This window comes from Theropithecus gelada, chromosome 1, assembly GCF_003255815.1.
Source record: "Theropithecus gelada isolate Dixy chromosome 1, Tgel_1.0, whole genome shotgun sequence".
Classification (NCBI taxonomy): domain Eukaryota; kingdom Metazoa; phylum Chordata; class Mammalia; order Primates; family Cercopithecidae; genus Theropithecus; species Theropithecus gelada.
In genome coordinates, this window is record NC_037668.1 from 147951557 (window position 1) to 147974753 (window position 23197).

The 23197-nt window shown below is 36.8% G+C and overlaps 1 protein-coding gene across 1 annotated transcript in view; it reads right to left on the reverse strand.

The window, feature by feature from the left end:
* The window catches only part of SPATA17 (spermatogenesis associated 17), a 233015-nt gene that overhangs the window by 188685 nt on the left and 21133 nt on the right, over nucleotides 1-23197 (reverse strand). Inside the window, exon 4 of the mRNA XM_025397478.1 lies at nucleotides 6248-6298. Within this exon, the coding sequence (XP_025253263.1) occupies nucleotides 6248-6298 (51 nt within the window). The remainder of the gene's footprint in view (nucleotides 1-6247; nucleotides 6299-23197) is intronic.

Sequence of the window (23197 nt, forward strand, 5' to 3'; positions counted from 1 at the left end):
ACTATGTTTCAGGAGAATTGCAGGGCATTCAGTTGAAAACTGAATTTCACAGTGTTATATCCCATGTAGGAAAAAAAAAGTCTAATGTTCCTCCCACATTCTAACAAACTGTAATCTCACTCTTGGAACATTACTAATCTACTCTCCATCCTCCTTCTCTACAAAGCTCAACATACCCATATAATTGCGGCAGGAGTCAGACAAATGCCTCAGCAGTGAAACCCCACCTTTAAGCCAAAAACAGCCGGAAGGCTGAAAGACCAGACTGCAGGTTCCAGATAAAACCCACGACCCAGAGTGAGAACTTCTGTTCTTGTTTGCCTGCCCTTTCCCACTTGGTTCTTTCTCGATAATGTTTTTTACCCACTCAGCAATTGCCTTTTCCAATACTACCTACAGCTCCCTGCTCCCCTATCCTGTGCCTATAAAAATCCCAGACTCAGTCACACTGGGGGAGATGACCCAACTTCAGGTGAGAGACCACCTTCGGGCAGCTGCTCCACATCATAGGAAGCAATGGTGGGGCCAAACCAGCCCCGGAGCTGCAGGCCAGAGCAGGGCAAGCGACTGACCCAGCTGTTAACACACCACCATCCATCCAGCTGCAGATGGCAGAACTAAAGGAGATAATTAGCCTGTTGTAACACCCCTTCTGGGGCTTTGGGTTGTGGGCACCTCTGCTTGGGCACCACCGCATTCCCCTTGGACAACACACCTAGTCCAGCCGCAAGCCCTGCATGGAACCTGCCCCTGTGCTGGTGTTGAGAATGGCTGGATGGACCCTGCACTCACTTGCTCATACACACTCTCCAGCCAGGGATTGAGCGTGCAGTCGCAGCGGCCAGTGGCTGGAGCACAAGCCAGGCACAGCCAGGCAGGCCAAGTCGATGAGGCACCTCCTGCTATAATCCCTGCAAAAGGACCAAGAAAAATCCTGCATCACAAATCAAAGGAGCATTGATCTAGAAGAGGGCATAAATAAAATAAGAAGTCCTTAGAAAGAGAGAGAACCAAGGAAACAGAATCCACTGAAGTCTGGCCGGAGCTCAGCCTAACAAGTTCAGAATCTGGGAAGTTACCTTTTTTAAATCCTTGCTTCCTCACTGTCAGTCAGTTTGACTACAGTACACTGACTGTATAGCTGGTGGTATCCCCCAGCTATAGCTATTTATTCTCTGAGAATAAGTTTCAGAATCTGGAGTCATTCTATTGGAAAAATAGAGACGTCAGCAACAAGGTTGAGGCTGAATGCATGTAATCTTGGTCCTGGGTTATTTTCCCCCTACAAATGTAAGAATTGAGTATAAGATATATGTCGTTTATACAACAGACTTCTTCCTGGATGGGGTCAGCCAATCAGCAAAAGCCATAAGCAAGAGAAAACACTAAATATTGAAAACTATGAATCAAGGTAATGGGAAAAAGGGACAAGAAATAGACCTTAGGATGGAAAAAATAATTCCACTAAACTCTACTACTTGGGGATATTTTTAAATGGGTTTTCCCCACATAAGTAATTCCTACCCTCATCTTTATAATATTGTCAGAAACCGGACTCTCTAAGCCCAGTATTTGGAGGGCTAAGATGACATCCAAGTGCTCGCTATATAGAAAATGCAGGGTCAGTTTTACACAAGGCTGTCAGAAGATATACAATTGTACATCTAGATGGTAGAGGGAGAGAAATGACTTATGCAACGGAATCAGCTCATGGCGTTTGCATAAGATACTAACAGCTGTTCAAAGAAAGAGAACTGAAAATAAAAGTTGGGGGCCAAATTTAAATAGGATCTACAATGGAGTAGAAAAGATGCTGGAAGAAAAGCAGAACTCTAACTGGAGTAAAGTCAAATTGAAGACTAAAAAGGAAATAAAGTGTCACAGAGAAACAGGAGGAATAGGGCCCCAGGAGCTAAGATAAAAATTTACTGAGCAATTTATTGCTATATTAATTGACTGTCACTGGCCTAGCAGCAAATCAGCAACAGGGGTTTTGTAAAGGCATACTGTGGGTTCTGACAGCAGCTTATATCATAGCAAACCTCCTTCAAATCCGTATGCGTTATGACACTTCAGCAAAATCCTGAATCTCGTGAAGTCTTCCATTTACATATGAACTGTGCAAACTGAATTTTACCTTAGCAAGTCCAGTTTATCTACATCATTATAGTATAGTCAGATAATCAAAAAAGGCTTAGAGATCCCCCAGCAAAGGCTTAAATAGTTTGCAACAAACGCGCTTTGAAACTTAGAAAAAATGTGTTAAAGTAAAGGACTTTTTTTACTCCTTGTTTAGGAAAGAATGGGCCAGCATTCATTGATTTATTCAGGGATATTTATTTAACCACCTACTATAAGCCAAGCATTGAAGATACAAAGATGAAGAAGAAAGGATCTGGGCCTCAAGAGACTTACAGTGTGTAGGGGGGCAGGAGGTGGTGGGGTGGAGACAGGCATGTAAATTAGTAAGGATAATAAAATGTTACAGGTTCTATAACAGAAGTATGTTGATGGTAAAACAGGAACATAAAAAAGGAAAGTGATGAATTCTGCAGGGGTAGGGGCATCATAAAGTCTTTAGAGAAAAGGTGACCCTTTAAAACTAAATGCAGCAAATCCGGATATTAATATATATTACATAAAAGAAAATCACATACATATAATTTGTTCTTCATTACAAAAGAGTGATATCTATTTAGGGATGGATAGGCTATAAATAAATTTGTAAAACTCCTGCCACTTCAGAAATGTTCCACTAGCCTCTTTGACAATTGAATACATTTTAGTTGTCATGGTAGCAATCAATAGCCAAATATATATAACTTACAATAGGCTTTATTCATAAGGAAAATTAAGACAAAAGTTTTGTTCTTATATGTCGTTCATGAAGGTCTTATTCATAATTTGGGTACCTATATATCTGTCTGGATATGATTGGCCATATAGATATTTGGTAGTTATCTGTTACCCTTAGAGATTCTTTCTTTTGAACACTCGTCATTCATGTTTAAATCACTTCTAATTTTGAACTAAGTTACCAGGTAGCTTATGAACTGAAAAAGCAGATTTGTATGTATTAGAAATAAAACTTCAGCTACTGGTATCCAGTTAGGATTGTAATCTTCAGATGTACACAACACAAAGGTATCTGGGCCACACATTGGTTTCTTTGGCCACTCACTCTTCCAAGTAGCAGAATTTTAAGAGCACCATCTTGCAAAAATCCACTTACAAATAAATTGGTTGGAGTCCACTGATGGATTCAGTTCTGGTTACTGGTCACTTGGATCAACCAATATAAACTTATCATTGTTATGGAATCATTTATGGTCTTTATGCCAGTGAGCCTCATTCCTGATTCCTCAACTTAGGAACATGAAGTAGCAAATAGTCTACTACCAGGTTAACCCATCTCAAACCTCTAAAGAGTGACTTTGAACTTCTTTGTTAGAGAAATGTCTCCATTAGAAATTTCCCATAGTAATATTTATGTGCTCCACACAGCCTCGCAGAAATTTCTGAATGTCACTAAGTGGACTGTTCCAACCTCCAGGTAAATGCTAAGTCTTCCCTCCCCTCACTTTAATCCCTACTGCATTCCCACCCTTACTCTGATATCCCAAAATGTTGTGTCAGAGAGAAAAGGCAATAAGAAGAGGATAGGAGTGGACAGGAGAGGTAGGGAGGGGAGCAGAGGGAAGCATAAGAGAAAGGAAGGGGAAGGGAAAAAGGATCCAGAATTACAAGGGAGAGACTTTATTTGAAAGGAGTATTGCAAGAGGAAGTGGGAGGGTGACTACTGCAATCTTCAGAGGCAGACTATTGCAATAGGGAGAGCACTTTGACCACAAGATTTATAAGCAAGTCAAGAGTAAGGCACAAAGAATTTTTCCTTTCTAGGAAAGTAAAACAAGGCTAGAAGGAATCTAAGGTGGAGAAGTGGGATAAAAGGGTGGCATGATTGAATAGCAGATCAGAGAATCTTTTATCCTAAAGTCAGTCTATTATCAGGAGAGGACGTTAAGATGTTACATGCTGGCCAAGGCTCAGGGACGTAGAGGAGGGAGAGAAGCTAAATCACAGATTGGTTAACAGACATTTTGTTCCAATTGATCAGTAGGAACAAGCAATTCAGCTAATCATTTGTGAGGTAAAGAATGGAAATTTGGAGGGAATGCACCTGGCCTTGTCATAGGTAAAAAAGTGGAGCATCCCTGTATATATCTAATTGATACAAGGGAAGAGTAACTTTTTTCCTTTTTCTTTTATTATTATTATTATTATTATTATTATTATTATTATTATTATTTTGCAGTAAGCTGTTTCTAAACCAGAAAAGGGTGTGGGGATTTCTTTTTCTTTCTCTTTTTTTTTTTTTTTTTTTCTGAGACGGATTCTTGCTCTATCACCCAGACCGGAGTACAGTGGTGGGATCTCGGCTCACTGCAACTTCCGCCTCCCGTGCTCAAGGGATTCTCCGCCTCAATCTCCTGAGTAGCTGAGACTACAGGCGCCCACCACCATGCCTAGCTAATTTTTGTACTTTTAGTAGACGTGGGGTTTCACCATGTTGCCCAGGCTGGCCTCGAACTCCTGACCTCAGGTGATCCAACTGCCTTGGCCTCCCAAAGTGCCGGGATTATAGGTGTGAGCCACCACACCCAGCCAGGTGTGGGGATTTCTTAACCTTTGTTGTTTTCCAGGATCACAAGACTCAGGTAAAATTCAACGTTGTCCATTGACATTAATCAAAGATAAATTGACATTGGATGATACTATTGGAAAATTGAGCTTTTAGTATATGCTGGAATAAGTAAAAAACTGCCTTCTGAAGGACTTGTATTGATTTGAATTTCTTACATATGTTTAGTCTAGGAAAAAGAAACCTTAATAAGTCAGACCAGAACTCGATATGAAGGTTTGTGGTGAAATAATACACAAAAGTACACACCTTTCTAACCCTATCTTCTGTGCTTCTCCCTAGTAGCACAGAAGAGAGGAAGAATATTCTTCTACAATCTCCCCTGGTGACCAGTGGAGATACCTAAATGGTCATTAACTGCTTTAGGTTCTCAGTCATCTATGACTTTTTACTTTGGAGACACATCTGACATGAAGTAAGCAGAAAATAATCAATGGTGTTTTAGTCTCTGAGGTTAGGTTTATAGCAAAGCAGTACAAAATCTCTGAAATCCCCAGTCCAAAGTATTCCCATTAAAAGAGAAAAATTGTTTTCCTGTATGAATATTACTGAGAAAGGTAAATAGCCCATTGCAGCTAGAGTATCTGCCTCTGGCTCAAGAGAAGCAGCAGGAAGATCTACTTCTTCCTTTTATATTTTTCCTCAAACTCCAGGAGAGCAAGCAGAGAGAAGGATGAAGAAATACTAGAGTGAGCCGGCTAGACTACCAGCACACTCACCTGAAAAGGAAAGAGCCTCTTTCTAAAGCAAAATACAGAGTCAAAATAATGTTATCTTACCCACTATGGTTCACTCCAGCACTTTCTGAAAGAATTTTACTACCATGCCTCACTCAAAATAAAATCCATTATTTGCAGAAGAACTAACAGATTAATGAAAAAGAATATAAGGCAACATAGATTTTAAGGACACTAATGAAATTCACTTAAGAAATTTCTCCATTTATAATAGCTTAGCAATTAAATTATTGTCATATTGTCTGAAACAAAAGAAATAGTATTTTTGTTGTGTACGTTCCCAAGATCAGTACAGAAACCGAGTTCAAGCTCCATAATTGCTAAATTCAGTTTTCTATTAGGAAAACAACACAGTAAAAATGAATACAGAAATGATAGAAATAAAACTTCTAAGCTGGAAACTGACTTCATTACTGTTAAATCATATGAATAATTTCTAATTGATTTGTATTGGGCAGGAATCTTATATTCCAGAACCATGTTCATCTATTTATCACAATGTATTCTATATGACATATGGAAACTAATACATTGCTTCATTAATATTTAAGTCTTTCTCTAGTTATGGCTCAGAGATATTTAACATTCTAAAACATAAGCATTTATAATTACATGTTTTACATTTTACTCTAATTTTTAATACTGCCAAGATTATTTAGCATAACTAACTTTTTAACTACATACTCTTTCTCTCTTTACCATTAGCATATCAATCAAATTTGCATTATTCTGCTTTGCTCATTTTATTAAAAGCGAATTCAGGGCACAATTGACTTTTCATTTGTTTAACAAGTGAAGAAATATTTACCCTGACAGCCATTGCATTGTAGAGATTCATCATCATAGTATAATATGCTACCTGTGAATCAAGAAAAAAAGATGGCATACATTTCAGTTACACAAAGACAGTGCAGCCTATTTTTACATATAAAAGATAAGAATCTTTATACATAATACATAATAAGAGTTCTAGCCATAGAAAAATGAAATCAAACGTTGTATTGAAGAGATAGGCTTCCTAATACATAATGCAAGCTTAACCAGAAAAATCTATGGTAGTCAAACTAGGAGCTAATGGAGATATATGATCATAAAATGCTCTCCGCTGAGTTTGATAATCAATGGTGCTCTACTGAGAATAGAATAACAAAGCAGAAATGTTCACAAGTGCTGGTGACATGTAGTATTGTATGATTTATTCACTGGGGTTCTTTTAGCCAAAACTCACAGAAACATAAAAGGAATTCATATTTCAAGACGTCTGGTTTAATGAAAAATTCAAAGAAATGCTGCCTTCAGTCGAAATCGTTCAAGGATATGGATGCAGTGATGGAGCAAAATTGTGCCTTCCAACCATCTATGCAAAATGTTATGTACTTAGCTGCCTCCTGAGTAATCCTTGGGAATTTTGTTTCATTTAATATTCATTTTAACACCATAAAATCGTAAATACAATGATACCATGTTACAGCGAATCCCTTGGTATAGTGAAGACTTCCTGAAGTGTTGGTTTCTCTCCAGTAAAGACACATCTATATATATATATATATTTTTTTTTAAATTTTATATTTTATTTTATTTTATTTATTTATTTTTCTTTTTTTTTAAATTTATTTATTATTATTATACTTTAAGTTGTAGGGTACATGTGCATAACGTGCAGGTTTGTTACATATGTATACTTGTGCCATGTTGGTCTGCTGCACCCATCAACTCGTCATTTACATCAGGTATAACTCCCAATGCAATCCCTCCCCCCTCCCCCCTCCCCATGATAGGCCCCGGTGTGTGATGTTCCCCTTCCTGAGTCCAAGTGATCTCATTGTTCAGTTCCCACCTATGAGTGAGAACATGCGGTGTTTGGTTTTCTGTTCTTGTGATAGTTTGCTAAGAATGATGGTTTCCAGCTGCATCCATGTCCCTACAAAGGACGCAAACTCATCCTTTTTTATGGATAAAGACACATCTATATATTAATACACAATTTTCTGTTACAGCAAATCATTCAACAACGTAGCTTAGTTCAATGAAAATATTATTTAAATAAAGCTTCCCCATCTGTTCTATCTTTTAATTAAAAATATAAAATTAAAATAATTCATGACTGCACAACAAATAATAAAAGCAATGAGATACATACTTTTAACATGATATACAACTTTATCCATTTTTATTCAACTGAAATTTATTCAGTATAACTTGAGCCCAGGTAATAATTGTTATGTTTCAGGCAAAAATCAGAAAAAAGTGCCTTAACTCTTTCTGCCCCATGACAAACAGAAATTCATATAAAAGGGTTTCACTGTAATTAGTGTTGTTTGAATTGCCTGGTCTGATCCAAAGCAAATTGTCTGTGGAGAGCAGCAGGGCTGGATTATTTATCAACTGTCTGAGCAATTAAGAAACAGTTGGCTGCAATATGTTATTTACAAATGAACACAACGTTTCTTCATTTTAAATTCTATTTCTTCATGATTGTAAGCAAGGCATAATTGGTGTTTGAGGTGATTTAAAATATTTATTTTAATACTGTATTTCTTGACATCATATTGAAGCAGACATTGCTGTTAAACATTTCTGTAAAGAAGAAATACATTGGATATTATATATTTCCAAAAGTTTGGGTTCAGAAAAGGATGTTTCTTGTCTTTATCATATCATTGTTTAGTTAACAGTAGAGTGTATGTGTGAGCTTTTGAGCCACAGACCTGTGTTCAATTCCTGGCTTTGCTTTTAACAGCTGTGTGGCCTTGAACAACTTACTGAAAGTCTCTCAGTCTTGATTTCCGTTCTTAGAAAACTGGTCATTACATGCTTCATTGAGTTGTCGTGAAGAGTAAAATGAGATAAAGTATCTAAGGTGCTCAGGACATAGTTAATAGTCATCATGAAAGGGATTATCAGTAGTGCTCATGTTACACATTTTTTAGTTAAAAGTATGTAATTTAACTATAAGTAAAATTCCAGGCCGGGCCTGGTGGCTCATGCCTGTAATCCCAGCACTTTGGGAGGCCGAGGCAGGCGAATCACGAGGTAAGGAGTTCGAGACCAGCCTGGCCAACATGGCAAAACCCCGTCTCTACTAAAAATGCAAAAAATTAGCTGGGCGTCGTGGCAGGCCCCTGTAATCCCAGCACTCAGGAGGCTGAGGCAGGAGAATCGCTTGAACTCGGGAGGCGGAGGTTGCAGTGAACTGAGATTGAACCACTGCATTCTGACAGAGTGAGACTCCGTCTCAAAAAAAAAAAAAAAAAGTAAAATTCCAAAAAGTATAAAGGGCTCAATTTTATTACAAACTAACAGGAAAAAGAGATTCAGATTTTGAACCAAAGAATTCTGAATCCTGTATTAAGAGGTGAGAAAGCACTTTGATTCTCATATAACATTCTTAATTAATTGATTAAGCATGATACCACTAATTGATACCACATTTATTCTCAATTGTCTAGCCTAGATGCTTTAGAAAGTACTGAAAGAAGCATATGCAACACAGTATTTTATTATTCCACTTACATGAGGTACTAGAATAGTCAAATTCATAGAGACAGAAAGTAGAAAGTGGTTACCAGGGACTGGAGGGAAAGGAGAGTTATTATTTAACATGACAGAGTTTCAATTTGGGAAGGTGAGAAAGTTCTGGAGATGAACAGTGGTGATGGTTATGTAACAGTGTGAATATTCTTAATGCTACTGAATAACACAGTTAAAAATGAAGTGGTAAATTTTATGCTACACATATTTCACCATAATTTTTTTAAAAACTAAAAAAAACCACATGTGAATGTGAACTGCACTTCCATAAGCTTTCTAAGAGATACATATAAACACTTTACACTTTTATAAAATTTTATGTTTGTTTTTATATTCTGAAAATGATGATTATTTGTTATATTAACATTAACCCTTTGGGTTACTTGAACAGTTAAAATATAACTCATAGAAAGGCTCTAGTTCTTAAAAAATTATTTTCTAGAATTCTGTCTTAAAAGTTTTTTTTTTTTCATTCCATGAAATTGGGTGAGGAAAGCATATTATACCTACCAAATGTTAATAACATATCCAAGAATGACAAGCCATTTTAATGTCTCAGCAGGCAATATTCTTATTTATTAATTACCTATTCCTTTATCATCAAGATATCAAGTCTACTTTAAAGGGGAAGATTAAATATCTGAGGTCAAAATTAAGTACAACAGAAGTAGATTGTTTTATTGGGGTGGAAACATGGTGCACAATTTTAGATGTTCACCAAATGTTTGTTGAATAAATGAAGAAAAAGAGGGAGGGGAAAAGAACAGGAAAGACTGGGAGAATTGATGTCTTGCATTTACATCAGATAGGATAGGAAGAATTCCTGGGATTAAAAAATAGCATTTGAACATTATCATCCATTTGTTAGCTCTATGTGGCCTTTGTCATATTACCTAGCTCAATTTTTAGAAAGCTTCTGAAATTTTTTAGAAGGAATATATTCCTTTTGAAAACATAATTAATTTTCTGACTGGTTGATATACATATGGATCTTTTAGACTGAGCTCTTATTCAATGGAATTAGACCAGAGAGGTTATACTTATTATTTATAACTGGTGTCCTTTCTGATTTGTTGTCCATGACCTGTGATGAGTGACCCCACTTACACATGGCTAAGTATTTTGAATGTTATCCTGCCTGTAAGACAAACTTCTGAGAACTCAGTTTCACCATTGGCTATGTTGGTTTTCTATTTTATATTGAGGATTTGATTCTTTCATTTTTACCTATCATTTCCAACTAATCCCTGGGCTTTGTCAAGTCTTCTTTTCCTGTGACTGAACAACCTACAGTCTTCATACCTGCTTAATATTATGTTTAATCCATTTGGAACACCTCTTCTAGATTAATTTCATGAAGTATTGCTTTTATCAACTCCTTTTTTGAATTTTTAAAATCACAGAATTTCAATAGTTTCCAATTGCTTAAAGCAAGGCATCCTAATTGGGCTGACTGATGAAACTAACACACTTGAGTATTTCAGATCACTAGGAGAGAGAGAGAGATAAAGTTACAAGCTAAGGCACATGACACTTAACTGTTTTATTTCTCTAGTAGGATAATGATTACTGATGAGAGTATATCCTGTATTTAAGTTTCGTTTTTCTCTATCAAGTGAATTACAATGGGGGTGCGGGACAAATGAGAACTACTCTCTTACAGGTCAAAGTGATAAGCAAAATTCACCACAATCAGGTGCCAGTTGCTTTTCTCCAATTATGCCTCCCTATTCCTTTCCCTTAAACCTCAATCTGATCAAATTACTGCACATTTTTTTCTTCTCCACTTTAATATTCATATGACTTTGCTTGCCTGAAGTGTCTTACCATTCCTTTCTAGCTGTCCAAATCCTATCTCCCCTGTTATCCTTATAAGCATTTATTTATAGGAGAAACTACCGTTTCTTCCCTACTACAAGTGCTACCAACTGGAATAAGAAGCTAGCGTTCTCCTAACTCCAAGGGTACTTTCAAACCATGTCAAACCAGTAGGATGAACTTCTTAGGCTTCTGAATCTCACTATCCTTTATCTCTCCTTCTTGCCCTCCCAACCTGCTCCCGCTACAGGGCACAAAGATTTTGGGCCAGGCATGGTCGCTTACGCCTTTAATCCCAGCATTCTGGGAGGCTGAAGCGGGCGGCTCACTGGAGTTCAAGACCAGCCTGGCCAACACGGTGAAACCCTGTTTCTACTAAAAATACAAAAAAGCAAATTAGCCGGGCGTGGTGGTGGGCACCTGTAATCCCAGCTACTCAGGAGGCTGAGACAGGAAAATTGCTTGAACCTGGGAGGCACAGGTTGCAGTGAGCGATCACACCACTGCACTCCAGCCTCAGCAACAGAGTGAGACTCCATCTCAAAAAAAGATTTTTGACACCTAGGTTAAAGTCTTATTCTTCATTGGAACTTCTGCCACTATCCCAAGACTTTTCATATTCATGTCAACAGCACATTCAATTCCCTAATCTTACAATTACCCACTTTTCCAGTCCCAATGACCCCCTGCTTCAGTTTAGCCTTATGTTCCCAAAGCATGCTCCAGACTTTGTCAACTATGACCATTCCACCTCTTGTTTTAGACCCAGACTGCAAATTCTTCTCCGTGAAGCCCTAGAGGCTTAATTTCTATTAAAAGACTGTTTCACCTACTCTAAACAAATCTAGTACAGATCTCTTCTTTTCCTCAGTTTTAAAATCCTTCTTCACATATTTTCATGTACAATATACAATAACTGCATTTTTTTTGTTATATGAACATACCATAAGTTATTTAATCTTTCCTTTATTGTTGAGCATTTTGGTTGAAAACCAAGAAAATATGAGCTTCAAGGATGAAATGATCAACCATTTCAAGAGCAAAACATTTAAAGTAATATATATTTATAATAATTTTGAGTAACATATCTAGATAACACGATGAGATCAACTGGCATCATTTGGTAGATTGAAAAATACAAAAGAAATATATGCATTAAAGTGATAAGAATGAAACCTTTAGAAGCCATGCACGATGGATAACAGATCTGATGAGCCTGAGTTTTTGTTCATTTCCATATTAGGGCCATCCACATTTCATAATTTTGAGTATAATTATTAAATTAATTTCTAATCAAGTAATTATGAGTATTTTGTGCATATGTTTTGCCTTCTTTGCTGGCAATTGATGACAATTGGTCATTATCAACAGTTCTTTTTTTTTTTTTTTGAGATGGAGTTTCATCTCATCACCCAGGCTGGAGTGCAATGGCGAGATCTTGGCTCACTGCAACCTCTGCCTCCCAGGTTCAACTGATTCTCCTGTCTCAGCCTCCTGAGTAGCTGGGATTACAAGTGCTCACCACCATGCCTGGCCAATTTTTGTATTTTTAATAGAGATGGGGTTTCACTATGTTGGCCAGGCTGTTCTCGAACTCCTCACCTCGGGTGATCTGCCCACGTTGGCCTCCCAAATTGCTGGGATTACAAGAATCAGCCACTGCACCTGGCCTCAACAGTTCATTTTTAAAATACCATTTTTTCCATAAAAAAGAATTAACAGCCAATTATATTCTTTCTCCCAGTTACCAGTAATATTATCTTCAAGATTAGGTGAACCAAATCTAAACTTATAATTATGATGAAAATGTGTTGTTAAAGTTTTAAATTAATATTAGTAACTCAGAGTCTTAAGTTGTCCTTTCTTTGGAGTTTAGACCCTAAGGAAAAAAAAAAAAATATATACACACACACACACACACACACACACACACACATATATATATATATATATATATATATGTTTCAGTTTTCTGGTATGACACTACAAGGTGAAGAATGCTGCCTTATTATCTTATAACTGATTTAGAAGTCCTATAAAGAAAAATATCAAAAATATTGGGCATTTTCTCATCTAAAAATAAACATGTGTTCATCTAATGAAGAGAAAGAAAAACATCTATGGAAGCAACTATGTCAATCTCTTATCAGTTTTACAACTAGTGACTGGTATTTTATACATTTTTGCCAATCATGAACAGATCAAATTGTTGGCATTTATCATAACAACATACAATGGAATTTGATGGTACATGTAATCTTTTTTCCCATTTAAAGTTAATAAAACTTTCATTGTTCCTCTTTTAAATAATCATATATGAAAACATTGAAAGAAGTGTTATAATGGTAAGCCATGTATGAATACTGGGAACCTTGATTTCATTAATATAATGTTATGTTTATAATTTGATTAATTTCTTTTTTATTGTAAATTAATCTTTGTAATTTTTCTAAATTAAATAGCTCTACCATAGGCTATTAATACATTTCAACAAAAAGTTTTAATTAAATTGAGTTTTAATGTGGTTGCCATACATATGTTCTTCACTAGATGATCTCAATTTAAAAACGTAACATTGACCTGTCTAGGACTACAGTTATATATCATTATTTTATAACACCTCATATCAAACTAATTATGTACTACAATAGCCTTTATACTTCTCTGCTCTCAGACTATTCAAAAATAGCACATTTGATGTTAAACATAATGTAAATTGAGTAATGATAAAATATAAAAAAAGGAAAGCAACTTTAAAAGTATAACAAAATATGTACAAGCCATCCTATTTAGTTTTTACAGATAAATTCACTCAGGGAACTCGCAAATTGTTAGTGCTCTAAAAGAAGCAAATTAAAGGATATTTCTACATTTTTCTGGTACTATTGTTTAAAAGAATGACTTATTTTTATTTCCCCATTTATGAAATGAATGCGGTAAGGAAGGGGTAAGGAAAAGCTAACTAGAACACTACACAGCTAAAACAAGATGGGTCCCCAAATAGTAGGACTTTTTGATTGTACAATGAAATGAACAGGCCACAGTAAAAAACCAAGAGTTCAGCATGCATAAAATGCATGTGCACTGAGCACATGCACCAGGTGACAATAAGTTTGTTACTAATAAAAAGAAGAATCAGAGCACATCCTCAATAATAGGAAATAATTTTCACAGCTGTGACCCAACAGTTCTGTACCCCTAAGATAGGCAAATTTGGGTTATGTTGCTAGATATAGCAGCATGAAAGTCAGCAGAAAGGCCTAAAATGGAAGTTGAAAAGAAGAACAAAAACAACAGTCATACAGGAAGCAAAAAGGAGCCAAACACATCACAAAACAAGACTGGAATAGCTCTATTATTGTGGGTTAATGAAGTCACTGTAGTGCAGAGCACATGACCCTTTAGGACTTGATAAGCTATTTGATGTCACCATGAGAATTATTTAAAAGCTGGATAGAAATATTTTGGTATAGGAGAATTTTGAGGAAAGTTGACTTTCCCCATTAAAGAGATCCTAGAACTTGTATCTTTTCACAGTCCTCTTTCTGCTTCAACTTCACATTTGATACTGTTGACAACTCCAAGTTTCCTGTAAGTTTTCTCCTCTGATCCCTGTGATATAATAGCACTCTATTTTCCTGTTTATTCTCATTTTTAATTCCCTTTCCTCTTCCTAAATCCTACCTAATGCATTCCACAAGCCTCAATTCTTAGACACCATTCTGTACTGTTCACATACTTTTTTCATTAGGTAAAAACTCCTGTCATCTTATAACTATGGATCTAAAATTTTATCTCCAGTGCCGACCTTTAATCTAAGCTCCCATTCAATAGTTTGGTTTAACAAATATTTGTTGAGTTCTAATTTTGATGTGTGAGAGATTTTGCTGAGTTTGCACCATCGCCTTACAAGATATCACCACATGGAGGTGTACTAACATCATAACAAACTCCAAAAGCTCCAAACATCTTTTTGTAAGCATAACCAAGTAACCCATTCAGAATGTTTCTTATAAACATCCTTGCTTTCGTTATCATTATAACTATCAATCAGCTTTGCTGAGATAAAAATACAACTATCACAGTAGGTTGTAAAACAACAAAAATTTATTTCTTACTCACACTGCATGTGAGCTAAGGTTCCCTGTAGCTATGTCCCACATATCTCTTCATCTCAGCCCTAAGGTTGAAGGAGCAAGCTGGATCTAAGGTATGCCATTCTTCTACCAGAGGGAAAAACTGAGAACACTTCTTTAAAGCTTCAGTTTGGGTGTGGCGTATATCCCATCTGCTCACAACACACAGCCAAGCCCCACATCAGTGGGATGGGTATGAATCATCCTGTCTATTAAGAAGAGGAGATGGGATGACTAATTTTGAACAAGAATACAATCCACCCTGGCACATATCGATGTTAATCATCATCTACATTGACCATAGCAAACATCTTCCAACTTGTATCCCAGTGAATCATTTATTTATCCAGTTGGTAAAAATTTCAGTAGGCCTTTTATGTGTCAGTCACTGTGATATTTTTGAGATATAATAAATAGGCTCATCACTGCTACCCAGGAGCTTCCAATCAAATGAGATGTAAATAAACAAATGTATCAGTGAGACAAATGCCCACATGACAAGCATTTAGAAGACAAAATTAATATTTTCAGTATTCCTGAATTTTATTTTCTATTAGATTGGCAAAAGTTGATCTTCAAGTAAAGTCTTGAGGGATACGTAGGAAATCAGAGCAATGAGAGGCATGTTAGAGTAAAGAAGAGCATTCCAGGCAGAGGGAACAGCATTTGCCAAAAATCTTTAGGTGATAAGGACACTGCATATTTGGGCAATGGCAAGTGGTTGAATATGACTAAAGCATATGTATACAGGTATAGCAAGAAGTGACATTAGATAAGAAGCAATGGTTAGACTATGGAAGACCTCACATGTCATGTGAAAAAGCAAGGACTTTACATTGTATGCTATGGGAAGGAGGACTACAGGCATGGCAGTAAAATGATGCAGTTTAGTTTGGAATCAAGAGACTTTTAAGAGGGAAAGTAAAAATGATTTGATGACCAATAGAAGGTGGGGTAGGGAACAAGAGGTGGTAGAGAGTCTAGGATGACTGTTTCTTTGGGTTCGATTTCTGGTTGAATTGCAGTACTATTTACCTGAAATAAAGGACTATAGGAGGAGCCAGTTTGGGCCACCTGAGGGACACCTAGAGAAGACTTTTAGTATTTAGTATGTGGATCTATATAGATAAATATGGATCGGGAGCTGAGAACCCTAGGCACATCATTTAGTCTCCCTAAGTACCAATTTCTTCATCTATAAAACAGATACCACCTGCACATTCTTCTTAACAGGACCATTGCTCATGACATAATGAGACAGTGTTTGCAAAAACTATTTTTAAATTAAAAAATCATTTAAAAATATATTAATATAAAATTATTTTATAAAAGTCACACTGAACTCCTTACCAACCTTCTGTTATTCCCCACTGTCTGCATAATTTAGAGCAACTATCTGTTTCTGTATACGTTATGCTCATTCCTAATTTCAAAATTTCATTCATGTTTTCTTCCCAAAGGTTAGCACAAGCGTCATTTCCTTGACCTTCAGAGCCTATGCTAACTTCCCACCTGAATACTTATTACCTCTATTTGTGTGTGTGTGTGTCTGTGTGTGTGTGTGTTGATGGGCAAAGTCTCCTTTAAATTGACTTTCTTTTTAAATTAATTTATTTAATAGATAATACATTCACATTGTTTAAAATTCAAACGCTACAAATGGGTTGACATTGAAGTCTCTCTCCCATGCCTGTCCCTCAACTGCTCAGTTCTCTTCCCCCCAGGCAGTTAATATCATCAGGTTTTTTGTGTGTGATCTTTCCAGAGATCCTTCCAGAGTCAAGCAAATTAAATCAGTGGCTTTCAAATCATGCCCTGGTGGCTCAGGCGACAATAGAAAACACAGGAAAAGAAATGAAGCAGTTGCATTTGTCTAGCTTCCAAAATAGTTGCACTGCCTATACATTGCATGGGTCTATTTTGCATACTATAAAGGAATACTGAGATAAACTAATTCATTTATTTATTATTATTATTATTTTTTTTTTATTTATTTATTTTTTGAGACGGAGTCTCCCTCTGTCACCCAGGCTGGAGTGCAGTGGCACGATCTTGGCTCACTGCAAGCTCCGCCTCCCGGGTGCACGCCATTCTCCTGCCTCAGCCTCCAGAGTAGCTGGGTAGCTGGGAGTACAGGTGCCCACCACCACGCCCGGCTAATTTTTTGTGTTCTTAGTAGAGACAGGGTTTCACTATGTTAGCCAGGATGGTCTTGATCTCCTGATCTTGTGATCCACCTGCCTTGGCCTCCCAAAGTCCTGGGATCACAGGCGTGAGCCTCTGCACCCAGCCCCAGACAGACTAATTTATATATAAAGAAGAGAGGTCAATTTGGCTCATCTGTACTTGGTATCAGCCTCTGCTCAGCTTCTGGTGAGGGCTCAGGATGCTTTTACTCATGGTGGAAGGTAAAGGGAGAGCAGGCATGTCACATGGCAAAAGAGGGAGCAGTTCAAGCTGCCAGATTCCTTTAAACAATCAGCTCTCACATGAATTAACACAACCAGAACTCACTCATTACTGTGGGGAGGGGACCAAGTCTTTCATGAGGGATCCTCCCCCATGACCCAAACACCTCCAACCAGGCCCCACCTCCAACACTGGGGTTATATTTCAACATGAGATTTAGAGGGGACTGATATGGTTTGGCTGTGTCCCCACCCAAATCTCACGTTGAATTGTAATAATCCCCTGGTGTCAAGGGTGAGGCCGGATGGAGATAACTGAATCATGGGGGCAGTTTTCCTCATACTGTCCTCATAGATAGTGAACAAGTCTCACAAGATCTGATGGTTTTATAGGGGCCTTTTCCTCCTTTTGCTCATTCTCTCTTGCTTGCCACCATGTAAGACATGCCTTTCACCTTCCACCATGGTTGTGAGGCCTCCCCAACCATGTGGAACTATGAGTCCGTTAAACTTCTTTTTCTTTATAAATGACCCTACCTCAGGTATGTTTTTATCAGCAGCATGAAAACAGACTAATACAGGGACAAACATTCAAACTAGATCATATCTCTTTTACACATAGGACTAAGAATTTTGCTAAAATTTTAGTTAGAGGTGGTTCTATTACTAAAGTTTTTAAATGACTGTTCTATACCATTCATTTTATAACTTAATCATATACTGTATGATATTATTATTATATATAAGTGTAAGGCCAAAAAAATTATGCAGCAGAAATTAAGAAAATGATGATTTAAGCAAACTTAATATAGGATTAAGGGTGTGACAGTGCAGAGGTTCAAACAGTATCCTCAACTCATGTCCCACTGCCCAACCCAAGAAAATAGCAGATCATTTCATGCACTCTTGCTTCAGAAGGTTTACATGTGATTGTCCATTCCTGGCTTTGTTTTTCTAAAACCTAAGCTTTGAGGCAATATGTTGGTGGAAGGTGGGCAGAGCAGTGTGAGGTGTAAAAGAAGTGGTGTGGGCATAGGATGAAAAGAGAGGAAAGATTCCACATGCCTAGGAAAGAATTGAATGTTCGCTTTCTGATATGAAGCAATACAGCATTTGGCATTCCTATGGCTCATTCTCTCTTGCTTGCCACCATGTAAGACATGCCTTTCACCTTCCACCATGGTTGTGAGGCCTCCCCAACCATGTGGAACTATGAGTCCGTTAAACTTCTTTTTCTTTATAAATGACCCTACCTCACCTGGGAGGTGGCTAAAACTCTAGGGGTAAGCTTCATGGCAGCTGTGGGGAAGATGGGCTTCTAAGCACTAGGGATATCAACTCTGGTAAAAATTCCCATTCCCTTAATGTGGTTCAGCAGCCATAGAGTCTTCTAAGGATTAACTTGGAAGGTTCAAACACAATGTCTTGGACAGTGGACATCTTTTGAATGAAGGCTCCATGAAGGCAGGAACCTCTGATACGCTGGCACAGGTTAAGTCCCACAGGACCTCCCTATAAGGAGAAAAATCCCCAATAAGGGCTGAGATTGAATTGCCTACCAGCTCAATATATAAGGATTTTGAAATCAGGTCAAACTGACTTTGAGAACTCTTCTCCACATAACAGTAATAGTAATAACAGCAATAGCAGTGTGTCCCTGAGGAAGGAAGCTGAGCATCAGATTCTTCAGCTATAAAATAGTGATGATATTCATAGGGTTGGTGTAATGCTATCCATAGTTGGCATGCACATGAAGAATGTAAAATGCTTAATGCAATATTACACTTTCACTAGGCAATCAAGAAATGGGAGCTATTTTAATCTCATTTGATAATTATTTATTGAGATGCCATTATGATTCTGTTTCATGCCTTATGTTAGGCAGTGTGTACACAATGGCGAAAATAAATAAATACATACATGCATACATACATAAATCAGACCTATCTTCAAGGAGCTTAGAGCTTACCAGATTTAAAAACCATCACGAACCAATCTAAATGAAGAAAAGCTTCATGTTTTGATTTTGTTTTCAAAAGAACCAAAAAATAATTAGATCCCAATCTGGAGAATCATTTGGTGATTATGCTGGGTGATACCTTTTTGATCAAATCCAGTTGAGATGCTAAAGTAACAAAACAAATATTCTTAGGTGGCTTATTATTTGAACTTTTAAAAGTATTTTTTTAACCAGCAACCCCAGCATCATTAAAATAAATACACATTCCCAAGGTGAATACTTTGAAAACAGTTACTGAAATGTATTAACTCTTATATGTTTGATTAAAAAGAGGTCTCAGCCTGGTGCAGTGACTCATGCCTGTAATCCCAGCATTCTGAGAGGCCAAGAAGGGTGGATCACCTGAGGTCAGGAGTTCGAGACCAGCCTAGCCAACATGGTGAAACCCTATCTCTACTAAAAATACAAAAACTAGCCGGGCGTGGTGGGGGGATACCTGTAATCCCAGCTACTTGGGAGGCTGAGACAGGAGAATCGCTTGAAACCAGGAACGTCTTATATGCACAAGTATACTCTACTGTCTTTGTCCATACCATTGACATACAACCTTGATCGCTTATAAATAATGGGACTAAAGGTGCTCATTACTCCACAGAATACCTTAATTTCTTGGTCATCCTGGTTAAGTAATAAGATTCTATCAAAAATTGGTTTGAAGAAGCTCCTAGTGAGAAAACCAAGGACTATTTGAGCACCAAACCATTTAGTGAGAGTAGTTGACTATAACCCACCCATTGAATAAAATAGGAATCCATGACTTCATACTCATATAAATACATGAATAAATAAATAAATGAGAGAGAGGAAAATCTCTTATAGCAAAATGCTGGTAAGTAAATGTAGGAGAAACAATGGAATTAGAAAATCACTGTTGGACCACTATAGTAATAATTGATTCTGGTAAGAATCATCATTGTATGCTAAACCTAGCACACAAAAATTTAATGAGGAAAAAGATGTATACATAGCATTTAAATATCCCCTCATGAGAAAGAAATAGTAAGTTGATAGTGTAGAAACCCGAGAGACCCTACTTTAAACAAAGTTAACAATATTTATTGGACAAACTGATGACATATGCATCATAATATGATGTATTGAGATGTATTTCTGCTAAAAATGCATAACCAGAATCTAACACTGAAGAAACACTAGCAAACAAAAATTGAGAAATAATCTGAAAAATAACTAGTCTGTACTCTTCAAAAATATTAGGGTTATGAAAAGTGAAGACAGACTAAAAAATTATTCGAGATTAAAGGTGACTAAACAGACACAACAAATACTAACTACAAAGTGAAATCCTAGTTTGTACCCTGGAAAAGATTTTTTGCTATAAATGACATTACTGGTACAATCAGTAAAATGTGAATAGCGTCTATACAATAGTTTTGTACAGATGTCAATTTCCTGATTTTAATATTGTAATAAGATTATGTAAGGTCGGGTATGGTTGCTTACGCCTGTAATCCCAGCATTTTGGGAGGCCAAGGTGGGCAGATCATAAGGTCAGGAGATTGAGACTATCCGGCTAACATGGTGAAATCCCGTCTCTACTAAAAATACAAAAATTAGCCAGGTGTGGTGGTGGGCACCTGTAGTCCCAGCTACTCGGGAGGTTGAGGCAGGAGAATCGCTTGAACCCAGGAGGCAGAGGTTGCAGTGAGCCGAGATTGTGCCATTGCACCCTGGGACAACAGAGCAAGACTCTGTCTTAAAAAAAAAAAAAAAAAAAAAAAGATTATGTAAACAATATGCATGCAATATATTGAGAGATAAGGGGACATAACTTCTGTAACTTTGTGTCAAATGAATAAAATAATGTATATAGAGAAAAAATGTATACAGAGAAGAGGAAATAATGCGAATTTTTTCACTTGATTTAAAAAATGTGAGTGGAGAATATATGGAAGTTCTTTGTACTAGTTTTGCAACTTTTCTGTAAATCTGATTTTTTTTTCAAAATTTAAAATTTATTTTAAAGTGGCCTGAATGTAAATGATAGCACAATAAATTTTAAAAATCATATGCCACCTGGGCACAGTGGCTCATGCCCATAATCCCAGCATTTCGGGAGGCAGAGGCAGACAGATCACTTGAGGCCAGGAGTTGGAGACCAGCCTGGCCAACATGGTGAAACCCTGTCTATACCAAAAATACAAGAAAATTAGCCGGGTGTGGTGGCAGGTCCCTGTAATTCCAGCTACTCGGGAAGTTGAGGCAGGAGAATCGTTTGAACCAGGGAGGCAGAGGTTGCAGTGAGCCAAGATCACACCACTGCACTCCAGCCTGGACAACAGAGCAAGACTTTGTCTCAAAAAAATAACAATAATAAGTAAATAAGAATAAATAAATAAATAAAGATCATATGTCAAAATTGGAAAGAAAGAAGAAAAGGAAGGGAGAAAGAAGGTGGAGTAAGAAAACTTATGTTTAAAAATAGTATTTAAAAGCCATCAATAGGAATTTCACATACAAAAGAAGCACTGATATTTGATTACATTTTTTCCATAGCTGTGAGACAAATGGACCTAAATATGAAATAAAACTTCTGTATCAAAATGGTATAAATTAGAATATGGAATATATACTGTAGCCAATGGAATTCTTTGGTTTTATGTGTCTTTAAATAGAAAATACGGGTTTTTCATATGTATACCAGATAAAAGGTTATTACCAAAATTCCTGGCAATCAAACTGAAAAATTAAAAGAAGAAAAATCAAATCTCTCCTTCACTATTTAAGAATATGACATTATGCCCAGGAAACATCTATAACACTTCCTTTTATATGACTTCATCTGCTTCCATTGGCTCTATCCAATGTCAGCAATTGTCAAAGATTCTTAAAACTATTGTTTCTACAACCACACTCATTTTTTCAGAAGAGCATCTCATGAAGATCATGCAAATTTAACTCTTCAACAATATTTAGAAGACTATATATTTAACTATATTAATTTTAGTATATAAACACAGAGACATAGACAATATGAAGGAAATACAAATTATCCTGACCACCTTTAATATTCTAAAATATCAAGTTGTAGATCGTAGGGTTATCATTTGAATAGCACTTTAGATGGATTGATAGTGAATCCAATATCTACACTTAAACCCTGAAAGTCTCTTTTCCCTCTTCAGTTTTCTTTCCTATTTATTATAAATACAGCTTTAAAGACATCTGTCTTTGTGTTTCTTTGCTGTCCTCCTAATTTCTATATTTCTATTGTCACTAACTCTAAGAAAGACAAGCTTCAAAACATAGGAGATTTCCTGAGTCACTGTATAAAAAACGTATGCCTACGTATCTATCTATCTATCCACACACTACACTCACTCACATATAATAAAATCATCACGTGATTATGCATAAGTGAGAGAAATGTAAAATTTGGAGCTAATCTGATTTGAAAATCTCTCACTTATATTACTCCAAGCAAACTGCCTCGATAGTTTTTGAATAATACTAACAACAGCGTCACAAATGAAAAACTACCATTTTTGAGCACTGCCTAGGTGCCAATCACAGTTCTGGGTATTTTACGTACAGTGTTTCACTTAATTTTAACAAAAATCCGCCACACATTCTTATCTTCATTTTAAAGACAGGGGACATAAGCAAGGTCCACACAGGTTAAACAACTTGCCCACAGTCATCAAACCTCCGTCATCAGGTCTAAAGCCTGTGCTCTTTCTACAGTTCGGTGAGAGTCAAAAGGTAGGTACAAGACTCAGAGATATTGCATAATTAATGCTTACCACAGTATCTGGCACCTAGCATATACTCTGTAACTATAAGTTACATCTTCTTCTCAATTTTTCCTTTCCAAAATGTTAAGCAGA